Source organism: Lepidochelys kempii, chromosome 1 (genome assembly GCF_965140265.1).
Source record: "Lepidochelys kempii isolate rLepKem1 chromosome 1, rLepKem1.hap2, whole genome shotgun sequence".
Lineage (NCBI taxonomy): Eukaryota > Metazoa > Chordata > Testudines > Cheloniidae > Lepidochelys > Lepidochelys kempii.
In genome coordinates, this window is record NC_133256.1 from 332,645,809 (window position 1) to 332,669,704 (window position 23,896).

The 23,896-nt window shown below is 41.3% G+C and overlaps 1 protein-coding gene across 1 annotated transcript in view; it reads right to left on the bottom strand.

Moving 5' to 3' along the window:
- Window positions 1–20,828, bottom strand: part of SEMA3E (semaphorin 3E) — a 212,636-nt gene extending 191,808 nt beyond the window's left edge. The window contains exon 1 of the mRNA XM_073331893.1: window positions 20,555–20,828. Coding sequence (XP_073187994.1) covers window positions 20,555–20,669 — 115 coding nt within the window. The 5' untranslated portion in view covers window positions 20,670–20,828. The remainder of the gene's footprint in view (window positions 1–20,554) is intronic.
- Between the last annotated feature and the right edge of the window lie 3,068 nt (window positions 20,829–23,896).

Here is a 23,896-nt window from a genome sequence, read left to right on the forward strand (position 1 = left end):
CCAGATTGTCTTGGCATTGGCCTGTATAGTCCGTATGATTGGGAGGGCCACCCTGGATGGTGCCTCTGCAGACAGAATGTTGACCACAAGGTCCTCTACCTCCACCACCTCCTCTTCCTGGAGGTTCATATTGCATGCCACCCTGCGGAGCAGCTCCTGGTGGGCGCAGAGGTCCATAGGAGGAGGGCCCGAAACCATAAGTCCTGCCACTGCCTCATCAGGTGAGGACGAAGAAGATACCCCCGGGACAAAGGGTTCCTGCAAGGGGTCCTTATGTGGAGGAACTTGTTGCCCAAGGTCCACCACACTAGGGGCGTGGGCCTGTGTTGGTGCTGGAGCAGTCCCCTCAGACCCCCCTGGTGGGGGCGAGACACAATGGCCTCTGGTACTTGGGGCTCCGAAGGGGTGGAATGGGAAGCCCCCTAAGGAACCCATTGGGTCTGATGGTGTGCCCAGGGGGTCCAAAAAGACCACTGTGGAGATCCTTGGCCCAGGTTCTGGCCTTCGTCCAGCCACTGTCCCGCACCGTCCTCGCCCTAGTCCTGGGCGTGGTGGCTACCTCATGAGCGTGACGACGTGGAGGCGGAGCAAGATGACCAAGGCGGTGCCGAACATATCGGTGCAGAGTCCCCTGGTGCTGTACAGTGCCGTGGTGCTGGGGACCGGTGGCGAGATGTAGAACGGTACCGAGATGTCAGTCGGTGCCTGCGGTCGTATCGGTACCGGGAGCCTGATCTGGATCTCGACGGTGACCTTCGACGAGACCGGCACCGGGATCAGCTCCAGGTCGAGCACTGCTCTGACCAGTACCAGGAGTAGTGCTAAGAGTCTGATCGGTACCAGCCGTACCACGATTCAGATCTTCGCAAGCCAGAGCGGCGTCACGAGTATGACCGGCGCCGAGAACGGGATCGGTGCCAGGACTGCAAGCAACGCTGTGAAAGGTGCCGGGACCAAGATTGGGACCGGGACCGGTGCTGCCCTGCTTCACTCGGCGAAGGTGGTTGTATCAGGGATGGTTTTCCCTTCGACAGCACCACCCACACTAGAGGTGCCGCTGGCTGCAGGGGAGTTGGGTCTGTGAGTGCGATCAAGTCCCACGCTGCAGAGAAGGTCTCCGGCGTGGAGGGCAGCCTTAGCTCGACTGTGGTGTGCACCGGGGAGCTAACATGCACCGGATTCGACAGCCCTTGCGGCGCCGGAGTTGACAGTGCAGGAGCCGTTACTTGTCCTGTGCGCTCCAGCAATGGACGCGGCTCCGGCTGTGGTGTGGGAAGTGTCGGTGGCTGTCAAACCGACAAAGAAGAAGCAGTCGGCACCTGCTTGGGCTGCTTCTTCTTCTGGCCCGGAGACAGGGACCAGCGCTGCTGTGGTGGAGGTGCCGGTGGGGCCTGACACCGCGAGTCTTTAGCAGAGTCTGAACGTGGTGCCGGACCATTTGGTGCCGCAGGGGCAGTCCGCACCGAAGACGACGCCAAGTCCCGGTGCACAGAGGAAGGGACCGGGCTAAATGCCGCCCCATAAGGAGCTGCTTGAGTCTAAAGTCCCGCTCCTTTTTGGTCCTCGGCTTGAAGGCTTTGCAAATGCGGCACTTGTCCGCTTGGTGGGATTCCCCAGACACCTTAGGCAAGAGTTGTGGGGGTCTCCCGTTGGCATCGGCTTCAGGCAAGCCAAGCAGGGTTTGAAGCCTGGAGACCCCGGCATGGGCCCTGCGGTACCGGGACCCCACTCCACCCTACTAAGTACACTAATCTAACTACACTATCTATTAACACATACTAACAACTATTAACAGGTACTAAGAGAGAAAGTTAGGGAGAGTGGAGATCATAGAATATCAGGATTGGAAGGGACCTCAGGAGGTCATCTAGTCCAACCCCCTGCTCAAAGCAGGACAAATCCCCAATTTTTGCTGCACATCCCTAAATGGCCCCCTCAAGGATTGAACGCACAACTCTGGGTTTAGCAGGCCAATGCTCAAACCACTGAGCTATCCCTCCCCCCCTCAGCTACGCTGCGCTCCACAGTTCCAACGACCGACCATCATGGGCGGTAAGAAGGAACTGAGGGGGCGCTGGGTCGGCTGGGGCATATATCCGGTGCCATGAAGGCGCCACGCCGGGGGACACCTCAGCCGACCCACCGAGTGTTGCTGGGGTAAAAATCTTCTGACGATCGTGCATGCGGTGTGCACACACCTAATTGGAATTGATATGAGCAAGCACTCGAAGAAGAACACAGTTCTACAGAGGTTTCAATCAACAGGTAAAGCTCTTTAGGCTGCTGAGCTAGAACTCATTACTGCTGTAAAATTGGTGGGCTTGCTGACGGAATTTGTGGCAGACCTACAGGAACAATTTGACAGCTGTGAAACAGCAGCTAAAATAATACAAATGTGAGTTTCTCAATAATGTAAGAGTAAAAAGGGCTAAAGCATAAAAAGACCTCAGTGAAGCTGAGGAGCTGAACTACATGTTGGCAGGGCAAGATAAATTTTGAATGGAGGTTTTCAACATTATGATTGAAAAACTTGTCACAAAGCTGCAACATAGGGCTGATCTACACTACCACTTAGGTCGTTGTAATTTATGTCACTCATGGGTGTGAATAAGATACCTTCTGTGCAATGTAAGTTATCACAACTTAAACATTGTCCATACCACGCTGTCAGTGGGTGATGCTCTCCTGCTGACATAGCTTCGGCCTATCATGGAGGTAGAATTATTATATCGATGGAAGAGCGCTCGCCTGTCGACCTAGCATGTCTTCACCAGACACACTACAGCAGTGCAGCTGCATCGGTATAACTGTGCCAATGCGGCACAGTAGCGTAGACTTGCCCATAGTTATGAAACATATAATGAAGTGTGTGCCCACTTTGGATTTTTTTACTAATTTTAGTGGGCTGTCTGCATGCAAGATACGTGCTTTTGCTGCTAACAGAACTGCAGATGAATTGGTCCAAGTTAGACTGTATGTAAGAGATAAGAACAGCAAATCTCCAAATAACTTGCTTCAACTTTTATGACAAAAGATTGTACAGTCTGCATTTCCCAAAGTAGATATTGCATTATGAATTTTTTAGACACTGCCAGTAACTAGCGCTGGAGGTGAATGCCCATTTACAAAATTGGCCCTAATCAAACATTGATTCAGGTCAAGTATGGATCAGATAAGATTGAATAATTTGACATCAATGTCAATTGAGTGTGATTTGTTTCACCAGCTGGATTTCAGTGACCTCACTGAAGACTTTTCAGCCACAAAGAATAGGAAGAAAATTATTTAACAGCTATTCTAAGGTAATAATTAGGGCTGTTGATTAATCGCAGTTAACTCACACGATTAACTCAAAAAATTAATCGCAATTAATCACAGTTTTAATCGCAATGTTAACCAGTATCTCTCTGTGATTGAAATGGAAAGTGCCAAAATGCTGTAGGAAAGGCTGGAAAGGTAATTCCACACCATCTAAAAACAGCAAGCGTATGGTGGGGAAAATCTGTTTGCAGGGGAAAATCCCTCTCTGCAGGGTTTTATTCATTTGCTATACTGTCCATGACCATTGCATTATTATAAAGGTAGGACAAGAAATCCATAGATACTCATTTTTAGTTTTCACAAAATAGGCCTGATGCTTAAAACTAATATATAAGAAAATATCTTCAGCCTAATGCATATTAGTCAGTGATAAACTGGATTCACTAAGTATGTCTGCTGCACTATGCCCTACCTATGAAACAGATTATATAGTTTGTGATTTACATGGGAACTTGGGCAGAGGTGAAAGCTCTGTTAGATCACTGATAACAGATCATCTATCTGGCTCCTACCAAGGCAGTTAAACCTTGGATGAAATGTATTCACCAGAGCAAGTTTCACAGCAGTGCACAGGGGAGAAGTGAGGACAGGAATAGAGAGGATGAATAGCTGCCAAAAGTAAAGGTGGCTTGGTTCTTTTGTGAGCCAAAACAAGCTCTGCTCTCATTTATTTAATTTTTATTGACTGTCTCCTATTGGTGCCTTGGTAATCTCTCTTGAAGCCTATTTGTTCCATTTGCTGTGCCTCAATGAATCAGGGTGACTTTTAGCAGCACCTTCTGTTTAAATTTGTAAACTGCTTTGACATCCTTGGCTGAAAGAAGTGGTGAAAGGGTGTTACAGGGTTTTCCCATGCCTTTTTGCAACTGCTATCATCCCAGATAAGAGGGTAGATGTGTAAATAACAACACTTTACACTTAATATGGCTTCTTTCAGCCAAGGATGTCAAAGCACTTGACAAGTTTAAGCCATGTGAGATATTACACCTATTTTACAAATGAATAAATGAAACCACTCATGCTATGTTTCTACAGTTAAACTGGGGCCCAGGGTGGGGGTTGAGGGGGAGAGTGTTCACCCATCACTAATTCACGTCCCCAAGAGGCAGTAGCTAATTCTTCCACTGACCTAGTGCAGTCTACATTGGGGATTAGATCAGTTTAACTATGTTGCTCAGGGGCGTGGGTTAACCTAACTTTTTAGTATAGACTTGGCCTAAGGCAATAATTTTGAGTCAGTCTTAACAGCTAGTTTGTAGAGCTGAGACTGGAACACCAAGGAAGTTTCTGACAATCTATCTAAGGTACTTCAATAGCCTCCATTATCATAGTATCTGAACACCACACAATTTTTAAATGTATTTAACCTCGGAATGCCCCCTGTGGAGTAGGGAAGTTCTGCGAGCTAGTCTACACTTGAAACACTACAGCTGCAGCACTACAGCTACGGTAGTAGACATTCACTACAGTGTAGACATTCACTACAGTGATGGGAGAGGTTCTTCCATCGGTCTAGTTAATCCACCCCCGGAGAGGCGGTAGCTAGGTCCACAGAAGAATTCTTCCATCAACCTAGTGCTGTATACACCAGCAGTTTGGTCGGCTTAGCTGTCTTGCTCCGGGTGTGTGGATGTTTCACATGGCTGAGCAACATAGCTGGGTTGACTTAATTTTTCAGTGTAAGTCTGGCCTGAGTAACTTTCCCACTGTCACACACAGGAAGCCTGAGGCACAGCAAGGAAATGAACCCAGGTCTCGCAAGTTCCAGGGTAGCACCCTAACCACTGGACCATCCCAACTCCCAGGTCCCTGCTCCAATCTCTAGACTACACTGCTTCATCTGTACAAGCAGGATGGGGTCATAGAGTCATAGAATCATAGAATATCAGGGTTGGAAGGGACCCCAGAAGGTCATCTAGTCCAACCCCCTGCTCAAAGCAGGACCAATTCCCAGTTAAATCATCCCAGCCAGGGCTTTGTCAAGCCTGACCTTAAAAACCTCTAAGGAAGGAGATTCTACCACCTCCCTAGGTAACGCATTCCAGTGTTTCACCACCCTCTTAGTGAAAAAGTTTTTCCTAATATCCAATCTAAACCTCCCCCACTGCAACTTGAATGGGTCAATCGTGCACAATAGTGTAGAGGTACTGAGTATATTTGGTCAAATTCCAGTAGTGGCTCAGCTGGCTGTACATCCGGCTGTACGCTACTGAATAGGGCTTGCTGTTGCTTAGTATTCTACCTAAAGCCATAGGACTGATTAGCACCCAAATGGACATTCCTGTGGTAGAGCTGGGAAGAGTGTGAGAAGTTGGATAAGCATGAAGTCATATTGGTCTAAAAAGAGCCCACTCTCGCTCCCACTGAGCTCAATGGAAGTTTTTGTCTCTGAAAGCAGTGGTGGTAGGCCTAAAATTCAAAGGGTCCTCGTAAAATTTTCATGGCTTTCAGTGGCTGTAAAATGCAGACCAGAGATACTACAGGTCCCGCAGTCAGTGATTCCTTCAGTAAGCATGGTAAGCAGGAGGAAGATACAGCCATCCTGGAGCTGCAAATGTTTGATAATTCCTTATACTGCTCTATATTCATAAATGTTACCAATAAATACATTGATATTTGACTTGCCACTTAACTACATAGTTTTGATAGCAATTAATTAAGCAAGCTGCCCCTCTGAAAATCCCAACCCAAAATCATACTGGAAATTTATTGTAAAACCAGGAATCAAACCTAGATTTCCCAAATTCTAGTCTAGTCTCTATATACGGGAAAACTTTCTGGGTGAAATCCTGGCCCTACTGAAATCAGTGGCAAAAGTCCCACTGATTTCAATAAGACCAGGATTTCACCCCTTGCAAGTAATATCTTGATGTAAGTAATTTGCTTATAATTGCACTCAGCAGTGTTACAGCAATATCCCAACTTCAGGGACTGTCAGTTCAGTTCTCTGGTGTTCATCCCCACCCCCAACATAGATATACATCACTACAAGGTGTTGCTCTTCAAAAGCAAAACAGAGAGGTGTTCAAATTAGGACTTAAACAGTCTTGTACAAGTGATGTTCAATCAACAATGCTGAAGCAAAGGTCAGCACTTGCCATGCCATCTTCCCAACTCCTACTTTCCCCTTACTGCACTCTGTGGTTTTCTCTATTCATACAGAGAAATCCATATCAAATGAGTAGAACAAAGAGTTACAGGCCTGACTATATCTCCAGTGAAAGCAACTGCAAAACTCTGAGATGCCAACAGAAACAGGTTGTTATCCCATGTTGTTGTAATGCAGTTACTACCAATGTTCCCTCTAATTTTTGACAGGCTGGGTGCGCAAAAAAAATTTTCTGTGCAAATTTTTGGCAGGCCGTTCGTGCAAAAATTTTCTTCTATGCAACTTGTGTTTCTGTGCAAATTTTTGTGTGTGCAGTGTTTCGCCATGTGCACAGGGTTTAGGATCTGTGTGTACTTGCACACGTGCACAGCTTAGAGGGAACAGTGGTTACAATGACAAGTATGGAACCTCCTCTAAATATGGTAACAACTAATCTCTGTCATCCAAATCATAATGCCTCGTGACACCAGACCTTACAGACTTAAGAGCCATATCCTAATAAAAACAAAACCTCTGGGACAAAGTGCATATGAGAATCTAAGCCCTGGTCTACACTACAGAGTTAGGTCGATGTAAGGTAGCTTACATCGACCTAACTCTGAAAGTATCTACATTAAAATGCAGCTCCGACCGATGTAACTCACCCATTACACTGATTTAATAACTGTGAGAGGCGTAGCACTTAAGTCGATGTAGTTTGGTCAACGCAGTGTCAGTGTACATCCACTGTTGCTGTCTTTCAGAAGCCATCCCAAAATGCCCCACTCTGACCATTAATTTGGTGCAAACACTCCTGGTGAGAACACGCACCACCGACACAAAGAGTGTAGTGTGGACTTGCAAAAGCAATTTAATCACTGCTGTGGCTGTAAGTTGACATAACTTAGGTAGACTTAATTTTGTAGTGTAGATTTGCCCAAAGTCTGCAGAAACTTGCCATCATTTTGCAAACTAAATAGTCACACACCTCAGGAAAATACCTCGACCAAGCCATAGGACTACAGCCATCAATATAATGTGTGACTAACTTGGAAAACAAACTCCAAACAAACTTTCACCACAGGCTTCATATCTGCTTTCTCCAAGTTACTTTATAGCTGTGTTTATGCCAACCTAAACACAAGAAGAATGAGGAGTACTTGTGGCACCTTAGACACACGATATGCTGAGACATGATGTCTTCAAACAAATCCTTCGGCATTCCCTTTGGATCCTGCAACATACCCAGTCATCATTGTGGGGCACCAATGTATGCCAATTGGCTCACTATCCCATAACAGTTCTAATTTACACAATATTTCCATATCATTACAAAATTCTTGGCACACTCTATGAACAGGTTTGCAAGCATGTATACACACTATCAGTTATTACTTTCAAATCCTCATTAGGCCTCAGACATGCTTTCAGGTAAATATCTGTCATTAACCAGGTATATGCTACACTTCTAAGAGCACAGAGGCTTGATCTGACAGCTTACATGTTATCCCACAGTATGTACCCTCCAGCAGTGAGCAAAAAGCCCAGTGTTTCTTTTGTAAAGTTATTTGCTGCATTTTTGTAACATTGAAAAGAGCCATTCCAATGTAGTTGAAAGGAGCTCTTCCAGTGTCAGAAAAGTAAAGGGCACATGTTTAAACAGCACAATAATAAAATAATTCAAAATAATAAATCACAGGTATACCTCCTTGCACCCATAGACCTCGGAACACTCTATAAAGTAATCTAAGAAGCATGTTCAGTGAGGTCTGCCTTTCATATGATATAGAGGCATGGGGGGCACGGAGAAATGTTGCTCTTATGGCCTTTCTGTAGTTGAGTTTTAGCCAAAAAGCACAATAAAAAAGTACCTTTATAGTACCATATGGAATCCTTCACAAGAACCCATGGTGCTTTGTGAAGACTATTAATTGGGCTTTGCCAAAATAAAAATTCTGTTCAACAACTTTACTTGTGTTACTATTTTGATTTTTAAAATATTGAAAAATGGATGGGTCATTCTGAGACAATCACCCTTGTGCCTTAGGCTCAGATCCTGCAAACACATGCTTTACTTTAAGTCAATAGAACAGCTCACATGACTAAAATTAAGCATGTGACTTAGTCGTTGTAGGATCAGAGTCTCAGCCTGATCTGTAAGGCCACCAACAGATCAGGAACCCACAACATCAGTGACAGCATTTCCATGACAACCAAGACAGTTGTGCTTCCCTGGGACTATCCACTTTGTAAATCCCAGGACTAGTTAGTGCCTTGCATGATCAGACTCTAAATCAGTAAGCTAGGTTTATATTCAGGGAAGGATAGATGCAAGGGAACCTGTTGGCTGCTCCTCCTTTCATGGAAACTCACAAGAATGTTGCCATTGCCATTAATGACGGCAGAATGAGACCTCAGCACTATTTCTAAATTAAATGTTTGACATATCACATGGCTAGACTGTAAAAAGGTAAGCTCTGTACTCAAAGCCACTTTTAGAGAAACAATCACCCTTTTCTGCAATTGTTTATTTGTTATTCTCAACAACATAAACCATTTTAACCCACAAGAATGCAAGTATTTAAGAAATGCAATACAAAATCGTCAGGGTGTAGCATTGTTCCAGTACAACTGCAAACGTTCACTTACTGGGAACCACTTTTAAAAAAATTGTACTTTGGAATGAGTAAAACACTCTCCGCATTGCAATGTGTCACTGTGCAAAATAATAGACTAATCAACAGGTTGATGCAACCTATCACCCTGTGATGGGGTGTTCACCCCACACCACCACTGCAGGGGTTATGTAGGACAAGAGTGATAGGAAGAGGTGGAGGTCTGCAGACACTCTCTGGGCATAGTGAGGAGAGAAGGAAAAAAACCCGGTGGAGGGCTCGCAGAAGCCCTGGGATCCTAAGCCCGAAGGAAGGGGTTCACACAGGTAGGTGGTGGAGAAGAAAGCCTGAAGAGGGCAAAGTAGGAAGAAGCTCATGGAAATGGTAGACTTTGGCTGCTGATTTTAGGATCTCTGGGCAGAAACCTGGAGTAGCAGGTGGGTCTCAGGTCCCCTACCGGTCACTGGGGAAGTGCTATTGACTTGAATCAGAAGACTGCCAGAAACCGCAGATAGACAGTTTGTCCAGTGGAACTTTGATGCCCAAGAAGGGAAGGACTATAGTAACCTGGCCAAGGGGGCCAAGCCAGGAAGAAGGAGAACCCAGAGTCCAGGGATACCATGGGGTGAGCAACCGAAGGAGGGAGTGCCAGCTCATCCCTCCAACCAGGAGCGAGCCTGTTACACACCCTCTTTACGTATGTAGTGTTTCCTGAAAGTGGCTGCTCTCCCAGACTTCTGTGTAACCTGAAAATATGAAGAAGGACTTTGTAAGGCCTGAGATGAGGAAGCAGAGAAAGAGAAGACAGTGACAGACTGAACAACACACACATACACACACACACACAACATCTCTGCAACAAGGACTTTTAATAGGAATGAGAGCCCTAAAAGGCAAGCAAATTGCTTACCAGCTTCATCTTTCTGTGCTCAGAGAGAACAGATAGTTCCAAGCTTTGCATCATAACATTCTCAATCAGCTGAGCTGAATCATTTAATACACAAATGAGCAAGCTTATTTTCTTTTACTCTTGCTTATGCCACACACACACCCACAGTAAAATACTTGGCTTAGTCACAAATAGGAGTTGCAGGAGTTCTTGGCAACACTCACTAGCCTTTAGCTTTCCAGCTGCAAAATGACGATTTATCTTCAAGATAAGTACAGCATGGCCAGAAAGAGTACTGATATTAAATTTTGGTAACACTGTGTTGAGGACTAATAGCTGGGAAAAAACCTCAATTTATTGATACTGAAGTTTTGAGGATAACACTATTCTGCATTCATTTTAAATCATTCTCTTCAGCGAAGGTCAACAAGATCAGAGCAAGAAATGGTGAGATTTTCTGTGGCATTTATTGCATGTCAACAAGTAAAATATGTTTACAGCTGCTCTCGCTTTTTTATCAAGCCTATTAAACAAATCATTTGTATGTTACAAGCTACAGGCTATATCTCCCCCCCTTCCCTCCCACCATAAAACAAATTTAGCATCTGTAAGAAGCTCATTGTTCAACTTCCTAGGGAAGCTTAAATCCCTACACCGTTTGAAGTCAACAGCCCTTTAAATAAAAATAAACACAAAAGAGGTAAGTACAGAGTAGGTACATACAGAATTCTGAGTCTTCCGACACTTATATGACTTTCTTCCAAACATTAATTCTTTGGCTTACAGAATTGTTTTATTAGCAGCTTGCCAAAAAAATCATTAGCATACCAGAGAGTTCCAATTAAGCCCCTCCTAAATCTGTTAGCAAATATTCTATTTGAGGATAAAGAAGCAGAGACAAAGGATGAGACTCAGATGCTTCACTGAAGGAGTATACTGCCTGAAAACTGAAACATTTCAGTGCTGATGAAATTGAAATGTCAGCAACTTAATTTCATAAGCATCATATGCTGTATACTATTTTTCTTAACAGCAGCAGCCAGATCAGACTCCAAAGTGAACTATATATTGCCCTGCTCAGGATACTGGCATAATCAACATATTATTACAGTTGAGTGAATAAGTCCCATCAAATAGTTCATTTCATTACATTTTCCCTGTTGTCTGCTGACAGATCAGGATTTTCTTGAATATATCAGTTTTCTGATCTTGTATTTACTCCATGGTTTGCTGTTAAATACTCAATCCAATAATTCAAACTATGCTGAGTTACAACTGGTCACATAAATCATATGATATTGTTTCAAGTGCCCTGATTGAAAGTGTGTAACTCATAATTAGGTTTCTGGTATGAATGTTAACATAAAATAAATTTACAATGTGAGTTAAAACCTGTCCTACCATAAGGTGCCTATGAAAAATAGGGCTTTTTGCACTTAGAAAACTCCAGAGTTTCCATCGAGTTGAATGGTTAATAGGCTGATTCAGGCTTTATCTCATATGTTTTCTTACCAGTTGTCTTCCAGAAGCATTTGAAAGTAGTTTCCCAACTAACACACGCAGCCTGTGATAACTATCTTGAATATTCTTCTTTATATTGGAGATCCAAGTGTCACCTTGAAATCTATCCATACCCAATGGTGGTCCCATGTGTTAATCATGCAGTTCTTCAGAGATAAATAATAACGCCACTTTAGTAACTCAAAAGAGGGTTTTTTAATCATATAGCATGATGTAAGGTTTTGTTTCATACTGACAGTCTTCCCGGATAGGTTTAAAACATATGGAAAATAAGCAGGCGACATTCCGACATACTGACTGACATTTCAGTTTGAAAAACAGCTCCACTGCACTCAAGGCCTAATCCAAAATCCATTAATGTCAACACAAAGACTCCCATTGACTTTAAATGGTCTTTAGATCAGAGTCCTAACTGACTTAATAGGTAGCAAAGCATGTCGCATGTTGTATCTGTTCAGACAGGCAGCAAGGTGGATGAAGTATCTATTTTCACCTGAGCCTAATAAAGAGTAATTTAAGGATGAGTAAAAGTTTTCAGTCTATTTAGATTTCTCTTTTAGCTGTATGAGCCATGCAAACTTTACAGCTACTGGCTCCTATTCACAGTGAGTGCATCATACCAGCACTGGGAGAGGTTTGGCAGGAATTCGATGTTGTCATGTCTGAGGTTACAGACCACCTGCATATACTTGTACAGAAACCGTAAACAGATCTTTCAAATCTAATCATATTTGTGAGGACCTACAAATAGCCCATTCATAAAAAAAAAAAATACAAAGCTCTGGTAGATTGTAAAAGAAACAACAGGATGGGCGAAACATGTTGAGGTGATTTGCTCACTCAGTGTACTGAGGTTAAACATAGTGCCAGATGCCCCACTGATATGGTGTACTTTAAATGACTTCTGAAAAGATCTAGTGGCGAAGGATCTTAGGGCAGAAGGATTCCTGAAGTGCACAAAGAGAGAACTTCCTTCATGGCAACTATTTTTGTTCAGATTTTTGATGATGAAAACAAAGATCATCAAAGATTTTCCTGAAAAGTTTCAGAGTAGCAGCTGTGTTAGTCTGTATTCGCAAAAAGAAAAGGAGTACTTGTGGCACCTTAGAGACTAACCAATTTATTTGAGCATAAGCAATGAAGTGAGCTGTAGCTCACGAAAGCTTATGCTCAAATAAACTGGTTAGTCTCTAAGGTGCCACAAGTACTCCTTTTTCTTTTTCCTGAAAAGCAATCATCTGGTGGTAGGTATATTTCTGTGATACTTTTTTCTGTAAGGGCAAAATTCACTGTGAGTACAACAGAGCTGCTGGACAGAGAGATCCATCATGGTGAAATCTAATCACGTTATAGCTTCATTTTAACTACAGAAGATCCTGAGGGGAAAAAAATTCAATTATGTAAGCCCACAGCTGACTTGGTTCACAAGGTGAACTGCTCATAACTTTCCTCCTCCACAGTGAGAATTTGTAACACCGAGGCAGATTGAAACAAGTCAGAGAGAGAGAGGAGAAAGGCATTTTCCAGAGTTAAATGCCAAAGCCATGGACACGATAGGCTGCTAACATTTCTGTTACTGAAATTCTGCATTAAATGAATTATTAATTTTCAGAAAAGAGAATAATATTTTAATAAGTCGGCGCATATAGAAGATCTGCTTAGTTCCCAAAACTCAATATTTATGCTGGTAACCTAAATTTCCATTTCTTTAAAACAAACACAGATCCATTTACTTCATTTTACAGAAGCTTTGAACTGAAACCAAGCTCATAATGTAGTTAGTGTTTTTTTTTTGCGGCATAATATATTCACCAGCTTTCTTTCTTAACTTTTTCTTTCATGTTGCCATCTTGAATCCTCAACTGGCTATTTAAGTGCAGAACACATTATCTAATAAACACAACATTAAGAATAATGTATTCAAGTTGAATGGGTTTCAGCTGTAAAATAAAGATTTGCACCTTTTTCCTTGCAGGGTCTGTGTTTTTTAAAAAATGAATATTTTCTAATTAATGATGGCTGCACTTTGTGGTTTCATGATCTTTGACTGACTACATGAAGAAAACCAGGACACCAGATTTAATAATATTTAGTATTCCCATTGCACAGTTTTACAATATTTATTGACCCAAAAGTTTCTCAAAAGGTTTGAAACAGATGCGTGGCCCTGCACAGCATACTGTAAATCACATAAATAATATTAATCCTGCATGTATTAAACTAAAATACAGCTTTCATTTCCAGAGGAATAATAACTCACGCAATGTGTTTAAAAAAGTTTACAACAACAGATGGTGGTGGCTCTTTGAAAGCAGCGAGATAACTGATTAGAAACTTCAGATGACACTCAGTTCTCTAAAACAAAATCAACAAGCCAACTGAAGTTACACTGCAAGCTGTCTGCTTCAAGACAAACACCAATACAGTGTATCCCTTCAGAATTTTGCTGCAACAAAACCCTCAAAAGCCTTTGTTAATAGGATGTAGTTATGAGAGGAACTGGTGGATTCTTTGCCAGAAATTCCAGCTCTGGTGAACAAGCCCCTTTAGGGTCAGTTGGAAAAGCCTAAAAATCGCCATAGTTTCAGTGTAAGGAATCAGTTGTCTGATCAGTGGGAGACAGCAAAAAAAGGAGAGAAAAAAAAGAAAAGAAAAAAGAAGTGAGCGTAAGACAAAAGAGCTCCTATCTGTATTTTTCCCCCCCTAGGTCATTTCTGCATTGACACTGCGTTCTGTCTCGCCTCAAGAATTTGGGTAAAGAGAAAGATAGAGAAAGACACAGATTGTTTCCACTAAACACTCATAATTCTGGTTAGTAGTCTTTATTTGCAACCACATTCCATCGAACTACAACCATAATATAGTTCTTAATTTCCCAAACACTCAGAAGTGCAGTGCCCTACATACACCACGTGTGGCGAAGAATCCAAGTTCAAAAAAGTCATGTATACCAATTCACTTTGTATCTGTGTCTCTGGACTATATCTATACATACCCCGAAAGAACCAGATCCTCATCCAGTTGTAGCTCAGATCTGACCCAGAGCCTGAATAGGTAACTCTCTCATTGAGCCCGCTGAGTAATTTCCATTTACTGTGATATTGGAGAATAGGCCTCAATAGCCTAATAGCTGTAGGGTCCCCGTAGCCAAGGATGGCAGGGGACCTGGGAACGCCGATCGGCCACAGGCGGCAGGGATATCCCAAAGCTCCCAGCAGCCACGGGCGGTGGGGGCACCACAGAGCTCTGAGCTGCTGAGGGCAGCAAGGTCCCAGAGTTCCGAGGTGCGAAGGGCTCCCGGAGTCTTTCAAAGCTCCCGGCCGCCATGGATGGCGGGATACCCCGGAGCTCTGAGCCAGGAGACCCTGGAGCTCCAAGTCCCCGTAGGCAGTGGGGGCTCCCAGACCTCTCAGCAGCCCAACCTCTGCAGGCAGCATGGGGACCTTGCAGCTGGGCTCCCCATTTTGTCAGGGATATTTTTAGTAAAAGTCAGGGACTGGTCATAGGCTTCCATGAATTTTTCTTTGTTGCCCATGACCTGTCCGTGACTTTTACTAGAAATGTCTGTGACAAAATCTTAGCCTTAATTAGGATTCATGTGGCTCTACAATCATTTATTTGGAGTATTGAGATGACCACTGTGCATTCATAAAGCAATTGGCATACTTACCATCATGAATGTTCATTTATTTAAAAATTCTCTCCCAGAATTTTGCTCTTTATTATGCTGTATTCATTATTCTGCAGCTAAAAAGTTGCATCCATCCAGTCAGGAATCAGAAACAATACCATGTGATTCAGGTGTTCAGTCGCACACATACAACACGAGTGGTCAACAGTGAACAGCAAAGAGCCAACATGAGCAGTTTATGAGCAACCTATTCATCAAAACCATTGGGTGAATGCTTGCGAATCCATTCTCAGAAATCAGGATTGTTTTTTTTTCATGTGACAGGTTTCAGAGTAGCAGCCGTGTTAGTCTGTATTTGCAAAAAGAAAAGGAGTACTTGTGGCACCTCAGATCCGATGAAGTGAGCTGCAGCTCACGAAAGCTTATGCTCAAATAAATTGGTTAGTCTCTAAGGTGCCACAAGTCCTCCTTTTCGTTTTTTCAAGTGAATCTCTGATAAAAGAAAGCAATACATTCTTTCAGGCAGCAGCAGCAGTCATTTTGTCCCGTGTTTGTACAGAACCTAGCAAAACGGTGTCTGGGTCCATGACTAGGGCTCCTAGACAAGTCCTAGATAATTCAAATAAGAGCCACAACAACAACTAACAAGATTTGAAATGAACAGCTTGAATTGTCCTAGCTTAGTGCAGTGCTCAAGTGAATAGTTTGATCTCACTTCGTAAAAAAAAAAACATTCAAAGCTGAGATCACCTAGGAAGTTATAACTGAAAATTGTTGCAGTGGCGATGCTGCCTCAGTCTTAACTACAATGACAATGAACCAAATTTGTTAACAAATTACAACAGCCCTCAATGGTGATTACACAGATTGAAACCCCAGAAATTAATCACATATATTAAAATTCACATGCACATATGGGTGTCATTCTTGTTTTCTGCCTCTCTGAGGAGGAGGATGCCTTCTGATGCACATATCCCTCCACAGATATGATTTATCAGAAGGGTAAAACCCACATATTGGATGAGTTCAGAGAAAAGCAAGAAAAAGATCTGGGGATTGAGAGCATGATTATGAGGAAAGATTGAAGGGGTAAATTTGTACAGCTTGGCTAAGGAGTGGCAAAGGAGCAACATAAATACAAATATCTGAGAGGAGTTAGGTGATATGAGTAGGTGTAATAAGATGAAACTGAGAAGGAAATTTGGATGAACAACTGGCTGAATATCAGCAAAGTTTCCCAACAGAGATGCAGTAGGTAGTCAAACAGTTTCCCAAGGGAACAGATGAAAGGTTCACCTCTTGGCACGTTTAATACCCAACCTGACAATCTGTAAATAATGTAAGGAGGAAACCTACATTTGCAGGGAAATGAACTAATGAAATAATATCTTTTTTATCTGCTCAGCTCTAATTTCTGTGATTTCTTGAATTAGCTAATGAAAATAAGTGATGGGATGGATTCATGCACTGAACATAGTCAGATACAAAAACAATCCTTTTATTAATTATTATTATTATACCAAAGCCTCCCTTTAGCCTCCTTTGTTTTTTTTATTGGGTGAACTTCTGTACTTTTTTCCTCTTTCCCAGACACAAAAACGCACTACCACAAAGCATAGTTTAAAATGCATTGTAAACTGAATTTGTACACGGGTATCAAACATTTTCATGAAAGCTTTTGATCCAGATCAGGTTAACATGGCTGTGCTAACTTTTAAATATAGACCTACTGTCCTCTGCAAAACCAGTCCTACTTCAACCTGTAATGTAAATAGTTTCTGTTTAACATACAGCTTCTATTGATTCCACCTCAATTATGTGTTTCCCAGAGAATGCTAACTGTGGAATATTGGGAAAGAATTTTAGCATCAGCCTATAAAGACTATTAGTTGAAACTTGGCTTCCATTAGCACCTCATTAGGCAGAGTCTATTGTATATAAAATGAGCTAATGATTTTTATATCATTTTAAATGTAGCTGTCAACCTGTAACATACTAATGTAGAAACATTATGTCTCTGTAATAGTGAACACAGCAGTAATATATTTGTAACTCTACAAATCAGCATGAGTCAATAGTTTGATGTAATAATGCACCCTAAGATGTTTATTGTTCATCATCAGACACTGACCTTTAGGCAAAACTGTAGCACTAAATAAACATGAAACCAAGAACATTTTTCTAAATCCTGGTATAAACCTCCTGATAACTGAAAAGTGAATGGATGGCTCAGGGAAATCATAATGGAAGAGGGAACACACTGTCACTGGTTCAAATTGGTTCAGACAATTAGCAACCAAAAGCTGCAACCATCCGATGGCTGTTGAGTTAACTATAACGCTGATTCTGTTCCTGCTTAAGTCAGTAGTGAAACTCTCATTGACTTTAGTGGGAGCAAGAGCAGGTTCTGGGTAAGCTGAACTGGTAGCCCCAGTTTCTTGCAGACAGGTGTCCACCTTACTAAAAATCACCAATACAGTTTATGTTAGGCTTGACAAATTTATTGAGGGTTCAAGAATGTACTGTTACTGATGAACTGCCATGGAAGCTAATTAAGTGAGTAGGTGCTGATACACATGAGTAAGGGTTGCACAATCTGTCCCTTAATTAGCATGGCGACTGTGTTATTCTCATCCACAAAGGTTACCCTACCGCATCAGGAATCTGATATTGTTCCTCAGGGATGTGAAAAGTTTGCACTGCCATTGGCCAGTCCTTGCCTGCTCTGTAGATAAAGGATCTCCTGCCTCACAGCTATTTCAAATGTGCCATTTTTGAAATTAAACTAGATAATAATAAATTAATCTCCTTCCTTAATTTCTAGCTCATGGAAAATGTTTAGATGTTTTGAAGTAAAAATCTTTTTAAACAGATAAATTAAAAATGTTTGTTTGACTCTTGGGCATATACCTCACTGTACTACCTATCATACAATCCTCCAAACAATCTATCATATAATCTTCCAAGTGCTGATTAGCCACTAACATACACAGTCACAAACAGGAGGAGTGTGAATAGCAAACTCAGTTCCACTAATCAGTGTCTGTTATAAATTTGTCTCTGCTCAGATGTTATGGCTATTCCATACTATAACTACCCCTATGAACTTTGTCGCCTATCTCAAAATGGCAACTTACTTCAAAGCATAGGTTGGCTTTGTAAAGAGGACAAGTTACAATTTAATTATAATTACCCTCTTGCCTGTTTGGTACACAGAGCAACAGCCCTCTGGAACTACAAAATTAGGATGGCAGACCCTCCTGCTATTCATACTTGGTTAGTGAATAGGGCAAGGACATTTAGTCATTGTCTTGCTGTTGAATGCTACATTCTTTTGGCTGGGAGAATTACAATAGCTGTTCCCAGGATGCAAACAGGTATGCCAGTTCTAACCTTTGACTTTGAATATGCACTCAGGAACCCAGCACAGTGTAACTGGTAAAGTCAGTTGCAGTACATATATGAGCCAAGTATAAGGTGGTGATAAGTGTGCTCATATCAGGGAGCAGAGTCAATATATTAGGGCCAAATCTTTGTCACAGTAAAGTCATTGGAATCAGTGACAGCTGGCTTCAGTGGGGTTAAAATTTGGCCCTGAGTGAGAAACTGGTATTTTATAATCTATTTAAAAACATCACAGAATTATGATGTGTTATGACCAAATTATTAGCTCTCTGAAAATGAAAGCAGTAGGCAGGGAAATAAATGCACATTGATTCTAACCAGTGGAAAAACAATTTACCACACTAAGTGAGAGTAGAAACATTTAATACCTACAGAACCATCATGGGAAGCTTGCCAAAATTGGCAGCTAATCCAGTGCCCTACATTAGCACAACAGTAGGACTATTTATCTCATTCACTGTGTCTTTTTCCTCGCCTCCACCCCATCACCACCAAATAATATCTATAATACTTATAGTATTTCTAATTACACCTAACAAGAAACTGACACTCAAATATGTTGCTTCCAGAGGGGAGGGATTCCATAAAGCAGGATAAAGTCAACACTTATCAATAGTTGCTACTGTATTTTGAAAACCATATGTCAAAAAAATAAGGTTTCCTGTATAAAACTAGGATCAATTCATTTCATTCATTGATGCTAATCACTGGTTCAATTACAAAACAGCTCTTTAAGACAAATCTTTCTTCCACTAAAAAGTGTTCCAAATGGTCTATAAAAGCAAAACCCACTTCTATTAGCCCTCTAACAAGACATTCAGACCAATTATCCTATTCAGCTTTTCCTTTCTTTCTCCCATAACTGGTAATTCAGCTTGCTATATAAAAGACAATTAAATCCTGTTTAGTCTCATGCTAGTTTAGACTCTGTACAATGTGTACTCGTAGTCTGATGCGAATACATTTTTTAAAAATTGCTATTATAACATATTTCATACTGATGAAACTTGTCTGTTTTAATAACTACAGTAATATTTCTCTAGTGTATTTCTCTCTTCCTTCCCTCCTGCTTTCTCATCCTTGTTAGATCAGCAAAGGAGAGAGTCACTTTCTTTTAATCTTTGTACAATAGGTTACATAAAAACATTTCTTAGTGACAGATTATGGGCATATGATGCACACTCTGTCCTTTTAATTTCTTCTGCAACAACAATCTGCTGCATATTTTCTAGTTACGTCATCTGTTAATGTGTGTGCTGCTGCAGAGAACTACAATTGCATGGAACTGCACAAGCATTTATGTAAAAAAGGCTCAAGCTGAAATAAAGAAACCTGGGAATGAATTTAAACCTATGCAACCCTATTACCCAGGTGCAAATGAGGGCATACTTTGGCTCATAGGATTTTATTTGGAATTAAGGAGGAGGGATTCAAACTTCAGGTAAACTGCAACTAAAATAAAGAGTCAAGAGTTTTATATCCACCCACCTATTTCATAGCAAAATGACATTTATCTTTGGGCAATTCAGTCAAACTGAAAGCAGACTTATATTGGCAGTTAGTCATTTTAATTATAGTGTGATGACATTTGCTAGTTTAGAAGATGATTCATCAAGCTGCACAGGAATTCACCCACTATATACATAAGTTGGAGCCACAGCAAAATGTGTAACACAGGCATCTAACTGCTTAGGACTTACCTGGTGGAAGACAGCAGATCATAAACTATTCAGTGATCACATGTGTTATCTATTGCATTTCATCCTTGTTAAAGAACAATCTTCACAGAACATGGAGAATAATGCCAGAGTGACTAGCTAGTTTAATGCACTCTCAGGTGTAAAAGGCTATTGTAGTAGCCGCTATGAATCAGTAGAAGTGCTTTAAAGTAAATATTGCTGTCTACAGCAAACTAAATTGCACCGTTTATTCAGCACAGGAAAAATCATTCATAAATTTCTGAATAGGAATATTTCATTCTGTCAAGGGTCCAAATTCATCCGTGGTGTAGTAATTCCACTGAAGCGGTGGAGTTACAGCAAGGTTGAATTTGTCACAAAAAACTAGCTGACATACTGACCTACCTTTATGTGACAGACGTAACCTTGGCAGCCTTGTATCTGTTGTATGACATCTGGTCGGTAACTCTAGTAACAAGCCATATAGTGCCAGGATTAAAAGGTCCTTAGTAGATGCCATGCTGCCCAAGATCAAATTCTTGTGCTTCTTCACTTAGTTGTTCTGTTTTTAAAAGCTTCAAGTTCCACTCTTGACTTTCCCAATGCAGCTAAATCTTTTCCTGTTCGGTTTGTGGGGATCTCTATGGGAAATTCAGTTCTCATCAGAACAGCACACAGCCCCACATTGTCAGGCTGTGCAAACGTCATGTAAAAATATTCTCTCCCTGCAACAACTGTTTATAAACTGAGAGGACATTCCAAGGAGTTACTCTGCACTGTTGTGTCTTGAGCTCTCTTCAGTAACTCTGCCAGTGGATTCAGGAAGAAGCTGTATTTTCAGTCCCTCCTGCTCGGCAATTCATTCAGGAGGGGAAAAAAAAAAAAAAAAAAAAACCTCCTCCTTGGTGCTCTTCAGAACACAGTCCCTTGCTCTGACTTGCCAAACAGCTAGTTTTAATTCACCTTTCACCTTTGCTAATTAAAAACAAGAAGTGCCATTCCCTCCTGGAGCTGCAGGATCCACCCAGCAGGGATGCCAGGCTGTCAGCATGCTGTATTTACTGGGAAAGTTCAGCAAAGGTTGAGGCAATATACAATACTTGCTGCTTCTATGAATGTTTCTGATCCATGTGCTGTGCACTGATCCTTCCAGTTGCTTAACGATCTCACATTCTCAGGCACCAGGATGGGGTCCAGGATTCCCTCTTCCCCTCCCTTTGGAAAAATATGTTTAGAAAGTCATTTTAGTTGTTGTTCCCAGAACAATTAAAGAGCAGGATTCACCCTATCATTAACTGTTCAAATTTATCATAATTTAGACTCATTAAACAGCATGTTAACGCATAGATCAGAATACAAATAAATATCAGTTTTGCATACTACCTTTTTATTTATTGTATTACCTCGCTTTTAAAGATACCTTGGTGAGTTCAGTTTCCCTTCAGATTATAATTTCTGTACCATATAATCCCTCCGTTATACTTACTTTACATATGATCTGTGGATCTGATCCCAAAGACATGAAATTTATATACATGAATAAAGCTGCTTATGCAAATAAGTGTTGACAGGGTCAGACACATATATTGCATGTATAAACAAACGGAATGTATTGTTTGGACGGTATGATAAAGCAATATCAGGTCTTCAAATGCCCATCAACCACTTCTTAAACTGTAACTGAGAAAGCATAGAAAACTTTCACAATCTATAATTAGAAAATATACCTGTGTCAAAAACAAAGCTTTGATAACTAACAGGTGTCAGTTTACATCTGGAATACATTTATGATGGAGTGTGCCTAGAGTGTGCCTTAGAGCAGAACAGTGACCACAGTGTGCATGAGTTTACCATTTGCAAGATGGGTATTAGAATACCTACCTCACAGAAGTATTAGGAGGCTCAGTCAATGGGCTGTGTACTTTAACTAACAAGGTGTTGTATATGGCCTGATCCAATGACCACTGAGGTTAACAGAGAGACTCCAGTTAATTTCAATGGGCTTTGGCTGAGGTTCTGTACGTTTGTATTAACTGTATTTGCATATTTCATCATTAAAATAATATCCTTAACTGAGTTTAAAATACTACATGACTCATTTTTCTCTCAAGTATAAAGTTAAGCCTAAAATTGCTGAAACATTGCATATTTGGGATGATCAAAACAGCATTTTTACTCCGAGGCTTTTGAGGATCCCTATATGGACAATAGAGCAGTCTTTAATTTAATGTATTATGATACATGCCCATCCAAAGTTCTGGGTGCAAGTGTTCAATACAAAAAACAAATCCATATACTATGAGCCTCAAAACCTCAAAATTCTCTTGCCATACTCTGTTCTGTTCTTCAGATACTTATACCACACCCACTACGGTAGATACTCAGCACTTCTGAAAAACTCAGGCCTTGGGAGTCCCAGGTAGTACAGCCAAAAGTTAATGCACCAAATTAGGAACACTGTTGAAAATTTTATGGCTATGCTTCTTTTTGCTTCCATTGCTTTAAACCTTAGTTGCTAGAAACTGTGGGCCAGATTCTGCATTAGCCCCAAATGGAGGGAGATGCACATTTGTGCAAAGATAAGATGTGTACCTCAGCAAGTGGCAATTCCCCTGCCACCCAAAACTGTTTGTACTGTACACCTATATCTATAGTGTACAAGAGTAGCATTTGTTTTTAAACATAAATTAGCAGTTATCAGTTTTGGCTCCAATAGAATCAGCAAGACCTTCCCAGCCGAATTTTTACCTTTTGGCCAGAGGATGAGGCTTTTTGATCTGAAGTGTGACTCTCTAGCCTCTCATTGCTCGAGGCCCTGCCCCTGTTCCCTTCCTGTCACTGCCCTCAGAGCCTTTCATGAGAAACTCTGAGGGAGCTGTGGAAGGTGTCAGGCAAGGGGAGCTGTGAGAAGATTAAGCCCCTAGCCAGGGAAGGAGTCACAGCATAGGCTCCTCAGCACCAAAAGCGATGGCTGCTGCTGAGGATGAAAAGCTCAGCCTCAAGGTGGGGAACTGAGGCAGGAACGGGGATAATTGAGGGCAGGCTGGATTTGATTTAAATCAAATTGATTTTATTTAAAAATTGATTTAAATCACTAGTCAGGAAGACTCAATTTAAACATGCTTTTCTACATAAAAGTGAATTCTTGTTGGTGGTTATAACCTTGCTGCATATTCGTCACAACTCAGAGACAGATGTAGGTTTCGTTTTTAGAAGGTACAGACAATGCATTTTTAAACAGTGATTTATTTTGAAAACATTTCAGATTAATTTTACAGCTATATCAGAAAATGAATAATTGTTTGGTTATATCATTTACCAACGGTAATTGAAGCAGATATTTATGAAGTCATTGGGAGGTGAACAATCTCCAGTTCAACAGATTAATCATTACTATTTGGAGGATTTTCTTGCCATGCTGTATTAGGAGGAGAACATCACCAGACAGACATTTAAATTGTTTTATTTAACTAAAACAACAACATTAAGTATTCTGGATTTTTTTCTTCAACAGCAAACATATAATATTTTAACAAAACAAGCATATGTCCCTTGCTTTTCACATTTATCTCTAGACTTCTTCTCCTTGTCCAAATCTATTCCACTCCCAACTTTTTGAAACTTTGCACTTTTAGAGAGAGGTGAGGGATTAACTCTGTACACAAATTTACAGAGGGACAATAGAGTTGACATCTCTTATTTTTCACCTCTCTATATTTACTTATTTAAAAACATTTTTGCTGTTAC